This window comes from Apis mellifera, linkage group LG4 (assembly GCF_003254395.2).
Source record: "Apis mellifera strain DH4 linkage group LG4, Amel_HAv3.1, whole genome shotgun sequence".
Classification (NCBI taxonomy): domain Eukaryota; kingdom Metazoa; phylum Arthropoda; class Insecta; order Hymenoptera; family Apidae; genus Apis; species Apis mellifera.
This window is the reverse complement of record NC_037641.1, coordinates 11,092,911-11,114,567: the sequence shown is the minus strand read 5'-3', so window position 1 is coordinate 11,114,567 and position 21,657 is coordinate 11,092,911. Positions and strand designations below refer to the sequence as shown.

Genomic DNA, 21,657 nt, shown 5'->3' with positions numbered 1-21,657 from the left:
GAGTGACAGGTGTGCGTCTGCGTCATTCAAAAAGCTTAGTTCTTTTATGTATAGGATAATTCCCGCCATGATCTTTAAAGCATGTTATTTCAAATATTTATTTTAAATTAATAATTTTTAAAGTATATATAAAATAATTATTTTCTTTATATAAAATTTATATTGTATTTCTTATGTGTTTTAATTTTTTTTTATAAAGAAAACATATAAAAGATATAAATGTTCTTTAGCGATAAAACTTATTTGAATCGAGCAACATAGCCTCGAACCAGACGGTAAACTCAGGCCACGAACTCTCGAACCCCTCGTCCTCCGCAGGATCTAATTTTATTTATACGTCAGGTGGATGGATTACGTGGAAAACTTTCATAAGAAATAATAAAACATCATGTAGTGTTATAACTTTTCCAATTAGGTGCAGTGGCACGTCGGAAAAGGATATTATGATTTCAACCAATCAGACATTTATCGAGTTTCAAACCCGCGCCATCTTCATTTTTGAACAAAGCCAGGTTGGATGTGCTAGGAGCGAGCTGAGACCGGGTAGTAGTCCGCTTTGCGCTATTCGCGCCACAGTCGTCAGTTCACGACGCTCTCCACTCCTGACTGGTTGGTCTCTGTCTCACCTTCCCTTCCCCTCTTTCTTTCCCTCTGCCCCTTGGGTTTTCGCCTGACGACGCTGCTCTCTCGGGCATTTCGCCGGAAACTGACGCCGCGCGAGGGCACGAAGTATCGTTACGTGTACACATTGCTCTACCTTTTTCATCGTTTATAAGCAGACACGCAGGCATCTTGTCCATCATACATATCCATCATGAGTAGCAAAGAAAACAACGAGGTCGCTGTGGAGAAGGTGACTGAGAACGACAAAGCTTCCGGAGACGCGAAATGTGAGATCAAAGGAATGAAGAGGCCAGCCGAGGTGAGTTGTCTTGCTTTTCCTACTTGATTTTTTAAAATACTTTCTCGACCTTTTTCACGATTGTACGTAGGTATACACGTACACATGAAAGCACGTACACGCCGGCTTACACCATGCTTCCGCGCCACGCTGCTTGATCACAGCATTGTCTACGATTTCAAAATCGTATTTATATAAGTCGATGGAAGTTCGTGAATATTCTTTTAATTAGATTTTCGTGTTTTCGAATTTTATGAAAATCGTTCGTATTTTATATCTTAGAGTAATGAATTTGTATTCTATTCGCAATATCATATTCTCGAGGACAGACGGGTGGGCGGGCAGTTGAGTGTCGTTTCAACCGATTGACGGCATGGAAGAGAATAGGATGCCGGCCGGCATTTTCATTAGAATTGATATTTTTATAATATTAAGAAACTTATTTGCTTCTATATTTTTTCTTTAAATGATAAAAAATTGTCTAATTGTGATGTTTTCTCGATTCAAGCTAAGGGACGCCATCGTATTTCGCGTGGCTGCCACGAGCACGATGGTTTAGTTGATCACCCTTATTGTTAGTACCATTTATAATTATCGATCTAATTAAAATCAGATTCAATATTCTTATGTTTTTATTTTGTGAATGCAAAATTCGGGCGGGATCTCAATTACTAACGCCATGTGCTTATTTCATATATTTTCATATTGTGCATTCTCGAAGCGTTCTGTAACTCCGTACAATTTTGTGAAAATTTTGTTGAAAGCGTAGTTTATATTACTTGGCATTCTTTCTACAAAATGGACGCCATTTTTTTTATCTAGAATATCAGTGTTATAGATAGGAAAAGCGAGCATCCCGCGCATTTTTCCGACCGCCGTTGCTGCCGCCACCACTACCGCTGTGGGTTTCCATTATGGCGCCCGAAACCAAGCCCGCGTTCGTTGTGCTTTCTCGCTTACTCCTTCTATCTTCTCCTTCCCTCTCCTCTTTTTGTCTCTCTCTCTCTCTCTCTCTCTCTCTCTGTCGTAATTGATCGATAATTCGTTGTAAGAGGGTTAATCGTGTCTGACGGACGATCGATAGACACACATATCTCTTTCAGGTCGACGTGTTGCTCTGAAATTGTTTACCGATCTGCGTGCATAAACACCGCGCTGAAGGCTTCCTTTCTCGCTTTGCTTCTCTCTCTATCCCTCTTTCTCCTTTTCATTCTCAGTCTCTCTCTTCCCCTCTACCTTCAACTCTGTTGGTGCTCTCTTCTCTCTTTCCATCAAAAACCCCACGCGCGCAGCCAGCAGTAACGCCATGTATTATATACCCATGTCTCTCCTGCCTCCCTGTTCTTTCGTAGTATACCGCGTAGTGTTACGAACCTTCGAGAAAACATCGTTGCGATTTTTCATCTTAAATCGGACCGTCATTCGGCGTTGTGATAGGAGCTGCTTATTTTTAGTCGATAATACATTATACGTCTGTTACTATGGAAATTACAAGGTGAAATTCGTGATCAAAAATGCCGATTATCCACGTTTTCAGTTTATATTATATAGAAAGTCGTGGAGGCGTCTTCGCGCAACAGCAATAGTATGTCACGTGGAAAGTACGATCATATTTGTGTGCTTCTAAAATGCTTATAATATCCCTATCCCTATTGTATTTTATAATGTTCGTTTATTAAAAAGATAAAATCTTAAAATAGTATTCATTTTCTTATTTCGTTTCAATTAAGTTAAGAATTATTAATTCTTCGCTAGTTTTATATACATATGAAGTTCATTTTCATTTAAGATTAATATATTAATGTATTTATGATTGTTGCAACATATATTACTTCAATCTCATAGATTTTATGACGCAAGCGCATATAGATCATAAAGAATATGGCAGTAAAGAAAAAGGCGGGAATTTCAAATAATGTTTAAATTTCGATGAATTTTTATTTAATTTAAATAATAAATTAATATTTTTTTTTGATATTTTATTATTTTTGGAATAGTAATATTTTTCACAATATTTTGTTCTTTATATTTTATAATTTATATATATATTTTTAATATTTAAATTCAATTTCAAATTTAACAAGAATAATATTATAAAAATAAAATAATTATTATTTTAGAAATTAATCATCTATAATCTTATTTTGGTTTAATGACTTAATAAATTTACTTTTGGTTCATTTATTTTGTTTTTTATTGGCAAGCAAAATACTTCTAGTAATTCAATATGATCAAATTAATGCGTGTTACAGAATTATATAACGATTGTTCATGACTTAGTCGTACAGGCGAGAGAAATGAAATAAGTTTATATGATAGGTTATGAACGTTAGGTTATCTGTAAAGACCTCGTGATTAGTAATAAGTTGATAGGTAATCGTGTTTGTAGGATAACAAACAAAATTTCATGGGCATTGTCGGTATGTCACTGTCAGTTGTTCGTTGTAAACTACCCGCTAATGCCATGAATATAAGTAATAAGAACAATGGTAATAATAATAATAATAGTAATAGTAGTAGTCAACAGATTTGAATTCGAAGAAAGCGTTTCAAATTTCAGTCATAACATCGTAGTATCCGAGATAATGTTTTTATGAATAGCTAGTTCTTTTTTATCATTTAATGATTTATTTTAAACTTTTATATATATATTTATATTTTATAATTTTTTAGTCAGTATTATAAAAATATTAATTATTGATTGTTATTAAAGAATTTATATATATTAATATTTATATATTATACTAAGTATTTAAATTTATAAAATGAGATATTACGTTTCATTTGATAAAAGTATTTGATAATACATATGATGAGACGATTACCTTGAAACAATTCGTATCGACTATGTTAAAATTTTCATGATCATCTAGTAGAATTTCTATATTTAAATATATATATATTTCTTATATATATTTACTTAAGATACAATATACAAAATATATATAAATATTTTTTATTTATATGTAACGTCTATAAGTTCTATGTACGATATCCGGACACGCTGCTTCGTGTTCCTCTTTTCCCCTCTTTCTCTTTCGTGTGCTTTACGCAGCACGAACACATCCCCTTCTACAAACATGTATCGTAGTCGTCTGCCAATCCCTACGTTTCTCCCACCATCTAGTCTTAGTTCATTCGTCCCTTTGATTGGATGATGCAGTTCTGCAAGTTTTCTATGCTGCTTTCCTCGTACCGCCGATAGACACAGCGCGTGTATGCCATTATGGCAATCTACCCTGGTCACGAGTAAAGCTGTATGAACACGAGTTAAGGTATCGATATTTCAAGAATCGTGTGAAGCATACAATTATTGTGTTTTTTATCTGAAATAAAATTTGATATCATCCTCTTAAATTATTTATGTCTCTAGTTTTACATGAATATAGTTTTGATAAGATTGAGGTTTACGATAGGCTTTTATTTTAAATATGTATAAAGAATTAAACATAAATATACATATATTATTAAGCTGTTACATAAATAATTTTTTTCATTTTTTTTTTTTTATTACATATTTATATATCGCAATTTTTTTTAAACTAATTATGTTATCGAACTTTATGCCAAATAATATTTAATATATTTATATCGATTTTAATTTCAAGATTTTTTTATATTTTGATTTTTTATTTTTACTTATCTTTTTATAATTTTGATTTTTAAGATTCTTTTTTTTATCAAAAAAATTTTTTTTATTATTAAAAATTTTTATCAAAAATTCATTTTTTTTATTTTTCTTCTTGTTTCGTCATATTTAAATATTTCATTTTTCTTCTCATATCCTTATATTTCTTGGCGGGAAAAAATTTCTTTATCCATTTTTTTCTTTTCTTTATTTTTTGAATATTTAAATGAAGATAAATTAAAACATTTATTTTTTAATGTTTTTTTTAATTATTTGAATTAAAAAAAATATTCAGTGAATATTTCATGATTTTATATAATTACAAACAAAATTGAAATAAATATTTTAATAATTATATGAAATATAATTTATTTATTTATTATGTTTTAGGAAAAAAATGATGAAACAAAAAAACAGAAGAAAGAAGAAAATGGCGATGGAGAAGTGGAAGAAGAAGAAATAGAAGAGGAAGTTGAAGAGGAGGAAGAAGTTGATGGCGATGGCGAAGAAGATGATGAAGATGATGATATACCGGAAGGTGAAGAAGATTTAGAAGAAGGAGAGGGTGAGTTATGGAATTTTTTAGCGTTAAAATGTTAATATTTTATAAATTCGTATAGCAATAATATCGACAATTATTAAGTCATTGAATAAAAATATAAATTCTCTTATTTATAGATGAAGAAGAAGATGATGCAGAAGGTGAAGTAGAAGGAGAAGTAGAAGATGAAGAAGAAGACGCATAATGAAAACAGGGAAAAGAATATGTAAGTAAGAAAGGAGGTAGGCACACGGTACCATCGTCGATCTTCGGCAGTTTTCTCAGCAAACACTTACTCTCATATTGAGTGGTTGGTAGCAATGTTGATTACCTCGTGCCCAGACCCTATTGCCTCCCGACCTACGAATAAAAATTACCACCTTACCGGAGTTGTGGTGGGCTGACACAAATTAGAGGCAGCCGCAATTCTACTGTCTTGGCTCTTCGCAATTCTGGTCATCTAGCCATCACCAAATGCTATTAGATAGTTTGAATGAAAACTATATATTCGTCGTGTGAGATTTGAATGTGTCGATTTAATATCTAAGTCCTTCGTGCATACTCGTACGTTTGGTACGTTAAATATACTCTCAAGACGAATTTATTGTTTTATCCAAACCATCTATTAACTGGTATTTGCTGTCATTTGGCTTTCTTCGCGGGACAGTTTTATAACGAAAACTTATTTAAGATAAAAAGCTCTATTGTATTTAAATAATGTAAAATGAACATTTGTGGGTGATGATTTTTTTACATTTGAAATCAAATTTACGTTTGTAGTTCAACGAATGTCTCTCACCTTGTGCGCGTGATTGATTTCTTTTTCGACCTATATGTGTATTTGCAACGATTTTGTAGGAGCGCGAGCTGTTAAAAAAAAAAAAAATAAAAATAAAATGGATCAAGTGGTGCGTAAAGAAATAAAAATAATAAATAAATACTATAATAAATAAATACTGGACATCTCTCGACATTCTTTGTATATTAAAAAAAAAAAAACAAAAAAAATGAAAAAAAAAAGAAAAGATTTTAATCTTTAAAATCTCTGCTTCGTGCTCCTGTTTGATCCGAGAACAAAAATTAAGATTAATATAACGCTCGCGCTAAGTAGTGTGGATGAGTCATGTGTGTTCTTAACATTGCATAATAATTATACATAGTATGTATAAAGTTATGGAATAAGAAACATTTTATTATTAATGATAATATTATGTAACGTAATGTATTGTGGAGAGGTTGTTACAATTTAGGCTTCGAGTATATAGAGTAGGGAGAGAATTTTTATTTTATAAAACATAAATGATACAAATAATTTGTTTATTTCTCCAAAATGAATATTCCATTTATTCATATCCTTTTATTATATATCCTTTTTTGTATTTACGTAAGATTTCAAAACGAAATTACGTAGCGCATTTCAAAAATCGTTGAAAATATAATACAACAATTATCGACGATTGAAAAAATTAATGAGAAAACTCTCCCTATTCAATTGCACTCATTTGAACGTAATTCATTTGTATTTTATGTACTGTGGTTTTATTTTGACTTCATTGACATGGACTACTCAAGCAATGATTCGTTGACTGTCGTAGAACGGGTAATCTTATATGACAGTATCCTACATACAGTGATTAGTATCTTATTAAAAACATATTTTCAGATTTATTAATGGTATCATATAATTTTTGATGAATTACACATTTCACTGATTATCAACAATTGAAATATGCTCTTTGTGTTAGTGTCAGTGGATCTTTGCAAATGGAATGGTCCATGCCATCACTTATTTCGGGAGACTGGTAGACAAGAAACGGGTGAAGAGACATTGCGGTTACGATACCATTGTACCATAGCTGCATAATAAATAAAGGTAACGATAATTTGAATGCGAGACGATGTCCCACGTTTTAATGTACAAATATTTTCGAATGAGATAGTTAAATAAAACGCAGTTAGATCAGAGAAAATGATTCGTTCTCGTAAGTAGTAATGGGTTTAACTTCCGAAAACAAATTACAGTAATAGCAGTATTAAAATAAAAAAAAGAAAACTGCTATTTGTGGACTGAATCCTGCTACATTGAATCCAAGGAGATGGGATGGACTGTATACACACTTGTACGATAAATCCAATTTATTCAATTGGTTAAATGAAAGAAATAACAAAATTTAAATATACTCCGTATATAATGATACGTAAGTCATACAGCAATTTATTGCATTGTTTACAGACCATACCACCTCCAGAACTCTGTTATTCTACGATTTTATACACAATCTGCTGCTGTATTTACACGTGTTGACTTCAAGATAGTACCTTGACGATCATGTTGACAAAGAACTATCTTAAAGTACAGGTGCCTGAGCAAAAATGAGTACTTTAGCGTTCATAGTATACAATAATACACTGTAAGCATAGGTCCATTTAATTTTATTAATACAATACAAGCCCCGTTTGCAACATGTTCAAAAAATATGAAAATGGACTTACGTTGTGTACTTTGAGCTAGAGATCACGGAACTCTTCTCTGCTCCAGTATTTGACGTGATTCTGAAAATTATTTACTGGTGCTAACGGGTCTTACAATCAATCAGGCTGAGCGCCCAGATACCGTTACATCCCTACATTTGTTAGGTAAGCATAAAAAGAAGAATTTAAGAATCTTAATGAATCTGGTAATGAAACATGTCATACGATTAAACGTAAACAAAATCTTAGGCTAAGAATTTGGTTTGTGTGTTCATAAGTCTTGTTCAAACTACTTTTGTACAGGATACCATCGCATCATCACTTTCGACATAACAGTAACCGATACCACAGACTATATTTCTGCCCATTCCATCAGAATTGAACTTTCATTGTATTTTTAAGTAAATACATTTTGGAAAACAACAGATGTTTTTTTATTCTTCACGTATCTGTGAAGGAACGCGTCTTTCCCTATTTAATACTTGACAATTAATCGACAATTTATTTTTTCGAAGATAATTTAGACTAAGATTGTTTTTACGTACCTTCTATGTACATATAAATTAAGAATTATGTAGTTATACTATGTAAATATAAAATAGCAATTTACAATAGAATATGTACGTAATATGTGATACACAAGATTAAATATTATTGAATTTCAATATCTATGTTTATTTACACGTATAATTGTATGTAAAATTATAATGTATTCTTAGATGTAACTGTATATAAAGTAAAAATATGTACTTAAGCATAATATTATTTGTATCTGATATTGTTTATTTATAAAATAATTTCTGTAATTAATAGTGATTTTAAGATAATGATACTGGATACCAGGTAAATTGTAATTGATAACAAGATATTACAAATATGTGTAAAATCTATGATGGAATGCAACCATAGTACATAATATTAAAATTTAAGGTAAAAATTTTTTTAAATGTGAATCAACGTACCTGGACGGAATATGTATTATTGGAAATTTTTAATTGGATACATATTATTAGAGGTAGCACTCGGATATTACCCCTAATATAAAAATAACATACCACTTACAAAGGAATTTGTAGTAAATATATAAATGTGTAAAAAATAAAAATCAAACATTTGTATAAGAGTATAAGATGTGTAACAGAAATGTTTGCGAATATTTATTTTAGCTAAGCAATTTGTACGAATATTGCATGCAGATTGTCTTACAATATATACACAGTATTTTCTTCATTTATAAGTTTTATTGTATTGTATACAATAATAATTCATATTGAGACATTTTGCATGCATGTCAAGACATAGATTTCGATACATTTTGATCACAGTCACAGCATTTTGTATACTTAAATGAATATTTTTAATTCGTAATATTGAAAGTAAAGAATTTTAGAAATCATATAAAAATATTAACAATGTTTAAAACTTATCGAATGAAAAAGTAATTTAAAAAATTACACAGTAATATACTGCGATACAATCACAACCATTTAAATATTAATTACATGATATATTCATGCAAAGAAATTTTCTTTCAGAGAATAATATTTATATAACATATTTTTTACAATGTTATGAAGATTAATAAAATATACAGCTTTTTAGTCAACCTCCCGCGTTGGTTTATACATATTATTTAAAGTATATAATTCCTGAATAGTGTTATTAGCAATTCTTGTAAAACTATCGGTCATGTTATTACTTTCTTCAATATTGCTTGGTTCTGCGTTTATTCCTTTACTTGTTTCCGGCTAGATTTAATTATAGATTTAATTTCTTATTTATTAGTAAATGATAAATAGAAATTTGTATTAATAACAATATTACACGTACCTTGGTAGAATCTGAAATTGATAATCCACTGGATAGATTTTCAGAAAGACTAATATCAAGATCGGCGAGTTCTGTCGAATCAAGTTGAGGAAGACTCAAATCAAGATTATACTGCGTGTTGTCCATACTTAAAATATTTGTAACATTTGTCGCTTCCATTTCACCTACTATATGAATTATTTAAAAATTACAATGATGTATAGTTTGATATAATAATAATGAAAATAAACACTTATACTACCAGCATTGTTCAACGATTGAAATTCTTCGTGATAGTTTGATGTTACTTTGCTTAACGTTAATTGTTCTTGCGGCTGTATTTGTAACGTGTCATGTACATATGGAAATTGTTGTTGTGTATACGTTCTGATTGATGGTTGTTGTAAGATATGACTGCTTGTTGATGGATATTGAGGTGATGGTTGTGATTGAATAAGTGCTGGATTGTATAATCTGTACTCCATTGGCGATGTACGATCTGGCGATACTTGTGGCCTGTACAACGTATTAAAATTTCTTCAGATCCATTGTTCTGCATATTATCTCATTTTTTAAATGATACAAAGCTTTGTGTTACCTCAACGTTTGTATAGTAGATTGCGATTGTGGAGAAGTTGTTGCCATCGGATACAAGGATGGAAAGGATCCTCCACTTCCAATTGGATATCCGTAAGGAGATATCCTTTCCGTCGGTTCTGATTTAATAATATTAAAATTGTATTGATTTAACATTGCAGCATCTACAATTGTGATAAAACAAATAGAAATTTATTACTACTAAAGACTAATTAAAATAACACAAGTTCATTATTCACATTTTGTTATTTAGTACAAACGATTTCTTTTGAATGTTATTTCAATATATATTATATTAATTTTATTAATTTTAATAAATATATAATATGCTTAAATTGAATATTATCGAAATGAATCAAAAAAAAAAAAAAAATACATAAAATGATTAAGAAGCATATAAAAATTTTAGAAGCATAAAAATGGAAATGATCAAGCAACATATAAAAAGCAAAAGTTTGAAGTAAAAACGAAGGATTAATTACAAAAGATGCATGCAATTTTATATATTTTCACTTCAAACATTATTCGTAAAAAATTGAATATCTTTTATTAGAATAAAAAATACAGTCAATGATTAACAAATATTAACAAACTAAACTAATATTTTTATGGTCGTACCTGAATATTTTTTATATATAATATTCTTTTGATCTGAAATTGATTGGGAGCAAAATAAAAACACGTAATTTTTATCATTAAATAAGTATGTATATATATATATAGATCAATATATTCTGTATATATGTATAAGTCATACATTATATAGATTTTTCTTTTTCAAAGCAGTTTATAAAAATTTGTATTGCCATACAAATATTGCACATAATTTCCGCTCTTATTATTGTATTGCTGAATATTTAAATACAATATTTTAATACGAGAGCAGGATACTTGTATATTATTTAAACTGTAAAAATTAAGCCCGCTTTTGTCAACGTTATTATCATTAACAACATACTTTTTTCGTCGCATTAATGGATATAAAAAATGCATCCATTCGTGCAATCATCAGTAATAATTACAAAAATACAATTTTCTCTTCAAATGTACAAGGCCATTGCCATCCAAAAATTTAAGTACAAATTCCAACTATTTATACAAAATACGTTTTTAAAAAAGTATAAAACAAGATTCTTCAGTGCGTGAAAATATATATATATATGTATATATATATATATGAATATAGTATTTCTTAATACAATGAAAATTCTAATTTATGAAAAAATATCAATCTTTGCACAACGGAAATTTTTTATCATTTTTTTATGTTAATCTTCTAGATTATTAGGCACTATTGGACGAAATTCAACAGACAAAATATATAACAATGAATATAAGAAATTTTTAAATTTAAATATTTCCAGTGTGCAAAGATATTAGATTAATTATATAGTTAGTATGACGTGACTTAAGAGCGCTGAAACATAGATATTTCGATAAATATATATTCGTGATTCATAAAAATGCTGTAAACATTCTCCAAATGTACAAGTTAGTCCAAATTTTTGGGACTTCCAACAAATTTTTTAGATTCATCAATACAATTATTATTACAACAAATAGGGTTGATAAAACCCATCAGAAAAATGCATAACATGTTGATGACTCGCATCACAAAGTCTTGCTAATTTTTTTTTCTTGCATATAAAATAAATGTGGACGCGAATATTAGTAATTACAAAGAAGTAAAATCAGCAATTTCGCATAAATGTAGCACAATGTACATTTAGAAATTTTGACGTTGCGACGATGCTAATGATATCATTTAAACCCACTCCCGGCAAAGCTGTAGAATTGAAGACAATTTGATAAAAAAATACTCACGCTTCTCAGCTTCTGCCTGTACATGTCTCAAAACTAGCGCGTTTTGGCTGTTATTAATCTTTTGTCTCTTTCGCCTTAATGAATCAGGATCATCTATAAATGATTGTATATTAACCACATGACTTTTAAATATCAATTTTTTCTGAAGACAACAAACCTATAAATTTTGATCTAAGCTTTTTTAACTTTTAAAAATATTATATCTGAACAAATAGTTAAGTCAGTGGTTCAAAATAAGTATAAGTTACAAACAAATAAAAAATCTTAAATATAAATAATTAATTTTAACTATAAATTAAGTGCTTATTCTAAGACTAGAAACAAAATGATGCCTATAAACTTGGAACACTATATAAAAACTTAACAATGTGTCATAAATAGTAAAAAGCAATGCACAAGATTAAAGATATGTATAATAAGTAGCAACACTATAAAATTTGACTAGAAGAAACACAAACTCTGATGATAAATAACAAGTTTCAGCCGATTTTATATTTCAGCTATTTTTTTTTATATAAAAGACTATATAGAAATAAAATAACAAATTTGTACTCTGACTAGAAAAAATAGTACTGCATTGGTTTCAGAGTATATTAATTAAAGTAGCATAATAAAATTGCTACATGTACTTTTTTTAAAAAATGAAAAAAATATAAAATATATCTTAAGAACGCAAACACACTCAAGTTACAAAAATTTCATATTATCGTAAATAAGTAACTTCATTCAATCATAATGCTTTTTGTTTCTGAAAATTAGCAATTATCTGCTATAACATCAGCATTTTTTCTATTATAATATTTGAAAAAAAAATATCACTCTTAAATGGAAGTAGGCTAAAAATATATTAAGACACATTAAGTCTCCTTTTTTTCAGAATAAATCTTTCCATCTTCCACAGGACTATAATAGAAAGACATTTCATCAAATTCAGAAGCAGTTGCGTGCGGCGCCATAGCAGTATATAATGCATAATGTTCAGCTTCTGTTAATTCCATTCCATACGGTGGTGTTTCATCTCCTTCCAATCTAAGTGATTTTACGCTAGTAGTACTTACTAGACTAGCTCTTGGAATTTGTAATTGTGAATTATTTGATGTATTATTTGTTGTCAAATATGAAACGTTTCCTGTAGTAGTCAAAGATTGAGTACTTTCTTTAGGTACATTTAAAATTATGTCTTTATCTTTTTTTACTTTTTTTGCAAATAATTTTGAAAATAATCCTTGTTTCGAGTTTTTAGTTAAAGTACTAGGTAAGGAAGGTAAAGTTTTATTTGGTGCTTCAATGAAAGAATCTGGTGTAGTATGACAGGATATAGGACGAGGTAAAAGAGGCATAGAAGGCATCTTCCGGATACGTTTCGGTGGTAAAGGCGGTAATCTTTCTTCCGTTTCCTGCGTTCCATCTCTTTTCGTAGTCACTGGTGGAGAAGGACAAGATTGATTAGTATCTGTTTTTAGTACACACACATCTTCATACTTTCTCTCGTTCGATAAATCGGTAAATTCAATAGGATTTTTCATAGCCATTTGTAAACTAGTATAAGTTTGATTATCGCAAACATCAATATCCATAGATTGATCGGTTGTATTCTGTTCAAATGCTGCCTGCACTAACTTTGCATGTGTATCGGCATAAATTTGATCTAATTCTGCTACTTGTGTTAATAAATCATTGAAAGACTTATTACAATCTTCTGTCACTTCAATTTTAAAATCTATTTCATTTTCCTTCTCTTTGAGACATATTTGTCCTTTTTGTACCCATTTACTCACTTCAGAATAATCGAACCAATCAGATTTATCTTTAAATATTTCTGTATTTTTTAATACGCATGCATTTTCAACAGTATTAGATTTAGGACGAGTTGAAATTTCTAAATTCATGTCTTTCGTTTCTTTGTCTATATAATTGGGATAAGATTTGTACATTCTATTTAATTGTTCGTTTTCTATAGTTCGTTTCTCTTCATTGATTGATAAATCATTATTTCGGTAATCTATAATAGTGTTTTTAGCATGATCTATATTTTGTGCAATATTTTGATTTATTTCCATACTTCCATTATACGAATCTAATGTATTTTTTACATTGTACAAATCATTCAAAGCACGTAACGCAGAAATTTTATTATTCCATTTTTTTGTATCGAGGTCATTATTGTTATATTCGTCAATATTACGCGGAAATTTCGGAGTAACGTTTGAAAACAATGTCGGTTCAGTAGCTAAAATTTTGCCAAATGAAGAGTAATCTGTTTTCTTCCTGGCAAATGCTTTCCGTAAAGACCAGAAAGCAGGCCTACCTGCACCGAGAGGTAACATCAGAAAAGGAAATGGTTCGCTCGTAGCACCATCCGATGGTCTTTTAAGTTGAATATATACTTGCACTGGTTGTTCCACTTGCTGCATACGATAAGTCGGTGTTCTAAATGCAATTGCTGTCTATTAAGATAAATCAATTTATCAAATTAATATTAATGAAGATACAAAATTTAAATAATTTTATATAAAAATCCAATTTCATACTTGTTTATGTACATGAACAGGTTGAAAATCACCAAATCCTTCCCAAAGCACTTGTCCATCTTTTTCTTCAAAGAATCTAACTTGTATATCTTCTTTTGCAACCTTCTCACATAATAAAATCATTTCCATACCACCAGCAACTGATGCATTACTATGACTGAGTTTGCATATCACAAGATCTGACATTGCCTCTTAAATATTTAATATTTAATTATTTAATATATAATCGAATATTTGATATCTTGATAAAATATAATTAATCTGAACATACTTTTATCAAATATAGGATCAGATACTACTGGTTGTAGTGGCACATTGAATTTTCTTTTTTGTGATCCTTCTAAAAAAACTTGAAAGCATAATCTCACTGCATTGAGATCAATACTAGTAGGTTGTCTTTTGTGTTCGAAGCCAGCTATTAAAAAATTAAATGTGATTTGTTTTGTGCCAAATATAGTTAAATAAATCTACTGAATTTTAATTTACTTCGAAAGGGATCTACACGAATTTCTTCTCTTATTTTAAGCGCCTCTTCAATATCTTTTTTTTTTACACATTGAATCCCAAGATTTGCAAATGTAACTGTCATATTCTCTGATGAAACTTCTACTGTACAAACACCTTGTTTACATGCTTCCTTTCCAACAAGATTATGAGGATGAGGTCTGTATGGTTGATCTTTTGTTACACATGATACTACAACTAGAGCTCGACCTTTATATCCAACTATCTGTAATCAATATCAGTTGTATATTATTATTTAGTATTATTGTATATTATTTTTTTTTCTTCTTACTTTTATAGTAGGAAATGTTTTATTTTCTGATGTACTGTTTACACCAGGTATACTACCAGCTGATCTGCCTTCACATTCATAGCGAAAACGTAAAGCTTTGCTTGCAGGTTGTTCTATTATTTCAACATAAGGCAATAATCGTTCTGTGTTCATTTCTCTTGGGATTTGATCTTCCCTCCCATTATATTTAGTATCAGTTTCAATGACTTCAACTATATAAACAAATTATGAAATAAAATATGTAAAATGTAATTTATGAAATTTATGTAAAAATATAATAAAATTTTCAATACTTACTGACATCACTCATATGTATATTTCCATCACTCATATCATGGAATTGTTCCATGCCTCTTATTGTTTAATACATTGAACAATAGTCATCTGAAAAATGATTTTTTATCATCTTATGTTATTAAAATAATTTCTATTTCTATTCTATTCTATTGTATTTCTAATATTATACAAAATTTTTTTAACAATTCTATTAGAATAATTATATAGAATATAAAATGATTGTAAAGTAACAATATATGAAAAAATTTTTTATATTTTTTTATGCATATTTTGAACACTTTCATCAAAGTGAGAGCAAAAATTAACCACATGATCTAACTCTTGACAGAAACTTCATAACATTATATAGAAAAAATTTCGCGCGCGTTTAGTTAAGATAAATGGAAATATAATAATTGGACAATAATAAATACCTAGAAAGAAATAAAATGTATAGAAGGAAAATTGATTTTGGGATCAATTTTTTTGATGTAAAGAAAATTGAATGTTCATAAATTCATGAATCGTTCATCTTGGTAGAAAAATATATTTATGTCGCAAAAGATGTCGTATAGATGATGATTGATATAAAACGTGTTAGGCGTAATTTTTGATTAACACTAGCGAGTGAATCAAACACATATTAATGAACATGGATAAAAATTTGTTAAATCTCTAGCAAGCGAAACGACAGCTGTTCACAGGTATACTTCTAAAGACACTGCACACAAGTGTCCCAAGTCCCAAGGGAAGAGAAACGAGAGTAGAGAGTGAGGAGGGATGCCATGCTGATCCAATCATTATTTTGGGAAAGCCTAGCTTCGTACAAGCCGTGCAGCTATAATTAAACTATCGTAGGACAATGTGACGAGAAAGACTTGCCTGCAGCTTGATCAACATAGTAAGGCACTTTCGAATCTGAAAGCACGCGCACTGTTTTGGATAATTCTCCTAGTAGAAAATACTTATATTCCCGAAATTTTTTTATAAAACACGCACTGTGCTAAATAAATTGAAGAAACGCGATGTGTTAATGTTTAGATCTATAATTGAAATTCTTTTATTTGTCAAATATTGTTGCGCACACTATTTGCACGCGACATAAAAGCATGCACGGCCGTGACTAGAGACAAGACTTTATGCGGTATAACATTTTGCTCGGACTTTGTATCGGTACTGACATGTCCGTTGCTTTTAATGGTAGAAGCAAAGCAATATGCTATATGCTTCGCGGATACGCGCAAGTACGCGTACCCTGACGGTTCTATACTCACTACCAATTCAAAGTGAGTGAACGTGTGTTAACATGATATACTACCTTTCGATTATTTCCTTGAAATCCATAGATCTAATGACGTCGAATTTTTTAATATTTAATTCCTAATTCTTAATTCTAATTCTCTTCATATTTTTTCATATTATCTTTTATATTGATTGCATTTCTTGTTCTTGCATATTTTTAAGCTTGAGTTGAAAAGCACTAATAAATTACGTATGTTCTTTGGCATAAACGTATTAAATATCTAAAATAAATTTGTGTCTAAGGTTCAGCGAATTTATCATATGTAGATTAAAATTTTCAGGGACGTAGATAGGTTACCAGAAACTAGGTACTTGATGTCGGATGAGTCATGCAGACACGTCACATAATTCTGTTTTATCATGTGAAATTGTAGAGCGTTAGATAATCAATCATATCTATTTACTTGAAATTATATAAAATGTTATTTGTTGTAAATATTATGTTCGATAACTATTATTTATATTTCTTTTATATTATATTACTTTTGGAAAAATCAATTTCATTACATTTTTTTTTCTTATCTTAATCACCCTTAAAAAATTTTCGTAAATTATTTATTACATTATATATATAAAGTAATTTGAATTTTTGAAACATTTTAGAATGCAAATAAAATTTACTTGCTTGTAATTTGCAATTATACTGTAAATCAGATCTACGATGCATTACATAAGTTTTAATCGCTCCTTACGCTCATCGTATTGTAGGTGTATTCAATTTATGCAATTCTATGAAGTAGACACGCAATCGTACGACTAATTCATAAGTTATAGTAGTTAAAATAAGAGATTAATGGGGAAAGCATTCATCATTGACAATGTGACTTCTTTATTTGGTTAAAAATATTACTGTTACTATTTGCAAGAGTTACGATGCTTTTTTGTCGTCTTGTCTCTCACTCGTTTTGTCTCCATGACAAGAGCACAAACAACATTAATAATTTTTGTAAAGAGTTTACTCGTGAACTGCAAGCGTGATGCCAGAAACTGCGATCACTCCGAAAAGCTCGTCTTCCCTGAGTGTTTCAATAAGCTCCAGGGAAGAATCGAACCAATGTTTTACCAAGAAAAGATTGACGCGATGCATGCAACATAAATTTCTTACATACTCGCAACTTCCCATAAGATGTCAGAAGCCCAGCCGATATTATCGTCCGCCAAGGACCTCCTTCAGATTGGCGAATCTCACAACCATCAATCATACAGCTACAATTAATACGGCGAAAAGTTGTCCGGACAGTTCAACATGTTCGATATTGCGCGCAATCAGTGCGTCACGTTACAAAAAGAGTTTATCCATGATTGACTTTTCACCTTTAATAATGGACACTGAATATGGCGATCTTAGGTAAAGTTTACGGATAACTTATAATAATTTGAATACAATTAATTTTTTTTACAATATAGATCGGACAGTAGTTCAACTATAGAAAAACTTGACGAGAGTGATAAAATGAAAGATACTATTGGCAATGAGATGGGTATCGGTATCGGTATCAAAAAATGGATGGATGGATTCGTGACATCAGAACCGGAGGAATCGTATTCCCAATTCTTTCAAAATCCAAAGAAAGCAGCAATTTTGGTGTGTCACGTGCTTATGTTAAATGCGTGGAGACGGAGACGCAGCGATGTTCAGTATCTTAACAGCACAATTGACGATTTAAGCCAGCAAATTGAACATTTGCATTTGCAAATTGTCGTTTTGCGTCGATTGCTCGATACGGAGAACAGTCGTGTCAGTAAATTGACCGGTGATGTTCACCGTGCCAAAATGCAATTTGACGAAGTACTGAAAGAAAGGAATACTCTGAAATCGGTAAATCTTCTCGATCTCGTATTTAAAAATTTATAATTTTTAACAATTGTGTTTCACATGATTAATTAATTGAAAAAAAAAGTAACATCTTCATGTATTTATCATAAAATAGTAACAATGCGCGCATGTTAGGAATAAGAGCTATACATTCAACATCTTGCGGACGATGAACATGAGAGTTCAATGACGTGTATCTAACTAGAGGGATGACGCTAGCATAAGAGCTCGCAATACGACTTTTGGGGCACGCAATAATATATGTAGTTATAGAGACGATCGAATTTTCGGCATTCCTTGGATAAACAAAAATATCTTTCAAACAAGTTCAATAATTGTTACTTTTATATCGAGAAAAATTTTTTTACTTTCCATCTCATTCAAATTCATTTTCTCGTTAAATATTTAAAAAGAAACAATTTGTTGCCCTAAATATTTACGATATTTCGAACGTTTATAAATGCACAAACATGCATTTATATTTTGCGAAATGTAATGGAAACATGCGTCGTAGTCGAGTCATTAATTAGTATATACTATATACGTAAACGAGAAGTTGGCATCGGTCCAGCAGCTAATTGTGAAGCGAAAGAAGAAACTGTATCGCGACGACACAGCATAGATAAAACTGGTTCTAGATACTTTCGAACATTTACTTACGAAGTTTTAACTTACTTAGCAATTGAGTTTTTCGCAAATTCGCGATTCACCGTTTTATTTTCAGGAAAAAGTAAAATTGGACGAGGAGATCCAACGTTTGACCGAGCTTTCCGAGGAGAGGCAAGTTTCAACGGAGAATATGCGAAACGAACTAATCACCGCGCAAAATCAGCTTCAAGCGGTCGACGAGCAAATGTCAAAGGATCGTGAAAAGTTGTTGAAATTACGAGAGGACAAAAGGATACTTTTGGAAAAGGCTAGAACAGTTCTTGTATTATAATTTATAAATTATCTTTAACGATAAATGCAAGCTTATACATTATACCATTGTAAAAATTGATTTTTACTTGGTGAGTCATTGTTATGCTCGCGAGAAACGAATCTGCAAAGGGTGAATTCTCTTTCAATGCAGCTTTTTTTTTTTTTTCTATGAACGGATGAGTCATTCGTTCACCCTTTCGTGCTTAGAGAACGATCAATCTAAACTGCATTGGTTACAATATATTTTTATGTTTCAAACTCTTGTGATACAATTCTTTTATTTCGATCTTTATTTTTTATTATCACATTTTAAATATCTATGGATAGTAATAAGAGTATCTCTATGTACTTAAATTTACTTTAGATAGGTCAATGCACGAAAGGACATAGAAGTTCGTGGTTGAGTCATACTCTTTCTACCTTATCGGTGACTCAATAACATTATAATACTACTTTCTTACCTAGAAAAGCAATCGATATTACTTGACCTATTAATTCTTGCTTGGAGAATATGGAATCAAAACAAAACTCGTGATAATATTATGTTTACGTGATACAATATTAAGAAATAATAGTAGATTTTTTTTTTTTAATTTTTATAATTCTTGATTGAATTTTATTCAACTTTATCTTAATAGAATAATCATTTATGTTGATTTGTTATATAATACACGTATGAAAAAAAAAATGTAATGTTATTTCAGATAACGGCTAGCGAAACATTAGCGGCGGAACGTGGAACAAGAGCAGAAAAAGCCGAATCAATCGTGGAGGATTTACAGATGAAACTTGCCACACAGATTGCTATGGTTGAATCCTCGCAGGAACAGATAAAACGATATTCAAAGTAAATCCAGTGTATGTAAAACGTGAACATTATTCCAATAAATAAATTCTTTTGTAGGGAGTTGAAAGTTAAAGAGGACGAGAAAAACAAGTTGCTTAAGCGTTTAAAATCATCCGAAGATGCAGGGAGAAATCTAAATATGCGCGCCATTTCTTTAGAAGCGCAATTGGTCGACCGAGAGGTAGCCTTAGAAAATATGCAAGCAGCGTATAATTCGCAATTGTAAGAGTTTTTTTTTTTCTTCTTCTTCTTCTTTGAGTCGATATTATTTAAAATTTAAAATTAAAATGTTAGAACCGAATTGAATGAATTGAGAGAACGTTTAATACGTCAATCTCAAGAAGGGGGATGGAGTAGTAGAATGTTGCAATTAGCTGGTAGCGTTGTACGAGCGCCAAGGGCTATATTACGTACTTTATTATCGGGCCCGGTGTTGGTTTCCTAAAGATAGCTTGGTAAGTTACACACAAAATTACAAATATCTATCAATAAGAGGATAACAATTGTCTGTTCTTTTTTTAGTTGGTGTTCTTGTTCAAGCGTGATTGCGTTAAACAAAGTGTTAAACAAAATGGAATTTCGAGGGTGATTGATGTTGGTTGTTCGATAAGAGAGAAGAAGGAGAAAGGGAAGATTTTTACGTTGTGAAAAGAGATTTTACAGAGTTGAGGAAAAAGAGATATGTGATCGCACAGAGATGAAAGGAACGAAAATCAGTTTCAAAGTGGTAGTAAACTTTCCGGGTACTTTTATCATCGAAATTATAATATTTTTTTTATTTATATTTTTTTTTTTTCTATTCATATACTTTCTGATATCGTAAGCTATATAAGCATTTTAAATTGGAAAGAAATGATATATTATAAAAAGAGTTACTAATACTATGATATTATACTAATATTACGATACTATAGAGTATACAGACAACTATTCTGCGAAACTGAGGATGGATAAATAAATGCAGATGTTGTACATTTTTTAAATCTATATTTTATCCTTTTTTCGCGTAACATGATAAAATGATAAAAATAAGATACCGTCAGAATCACTCAATTGAAGATGATTTATTTCTTTTTATCGTGTAATTTCAATAAATACGTTCAATAATTGATTAATAATTTTAATTGATCGTATTTTACGTAACGTTTTTTAAGTACAGATTTTCAATAAGAGATAAAATAAATTTTTGTAATAGAGCGATACTCATGGTATGATATTTTTTTCAAAAAACACGTTACAATAGATCGTAAAATCTAAGTAACCACGTACGAGTGACACAAATACGACGTGTCTGATCACATTTCTTATTATTATGTACTTAAGTACAAGATAACATTGATTTTCATTTTGTTCGATAACAATATGATTTCTGCGGTATATTTTTTTTTATGCTTCT

At 30.3% G+C, this 21,657-nt stretch overlaps 3 protein-coding genes and 1 long non-coding RNA gene across 10 annotated transcripts; 3 read left to right on the top strand and 1 right to left on the bottom strand.

Moving 5' to 3' along the window:
* Positions 1-509: 509 nt before the first annotated feature.
* Positions 510-7,965, top strand: LOC551774 (acidic leucine-rich nuclear phosphoprotein 32 family member B). The gene is made up of 3 exons (XM_625262.6): positions 510-922; positions 4,920-5,094; positions 5,208-7,965. Exons 1-3 carry the CDS (start codon positions 815-817, stop codon positions 5,273-5,275), a joined length of 351 nt encoding a protein of 116 aa, XP_625265.1. The 5' UTR covers positions 510-814; the 3' UTR covers positions 5,276-7,965.
* Positions 929-4,177, top strand: LOC107964291. The gene is made up of 2 exons (XR_001702716.2): positions 929-2,502; positions 4,065-4,177. It is a non-coding gene; the product is annotated as an uncharacterized LOC107964291 (long non-coding RNA).
* Positions 6,442-19,193, bottom strand: Dl (dorsal). Of its 7 annotated transcripts, none has more exons than XM_006567002.3 (12): positions 16,258-16,702; positions 15,397-15,483; positions 15,100-15,311; positions 14,790-15,033; positions 14,575-14,718; positions 14,304-14,494; positions 14,081-14,219; positions 11,773-11,865; positions 9,950-10,067; positions 9,614-9,867; positions 9,373-9,539; positions 6,442-9,290 (listed from the first exon to the last, which is right to left on the bottom strand). In XM_006567002.3, the coding sequence occupies exons 2-12, from the start codon at positions 15,446-15,448 to the stop codon at positions 9,141-9,143; spliced, it is 1,764 nt and encodes a 587-aa protein (XP_006567065.1). In that variant the 5' UTR covers positions 15,449-15,483; positions 16,258-16,702; the 3' UTR covers positions 6,442-9,140.
* LOC100576894 (keratin, type II cytoskeletal 74) lies at positions 17,655-21,449 on the top strand. Its single transcript, XM_026440034.1, has 7 exons — positions 17,655-18,025; positions 18,085-18,496; positions 19,218-19,409; positions 20,119-20,261; positions 20,319-20,483; positions 20,556-20,716; positions 20,784-21,449. Exons 1-6 carry the CDS (start codon positions 17,655-17,657, stop codon positions 20,704-20,706), a joined length of 1,434 nt encoding a protein of 477 aa, XP_026295819.1. The 3' UTR covers positions 20,707-20,716; positions 20,784-21,449.
* Positions 21,450-21,657: the final 208 nt, after the last annotated feature.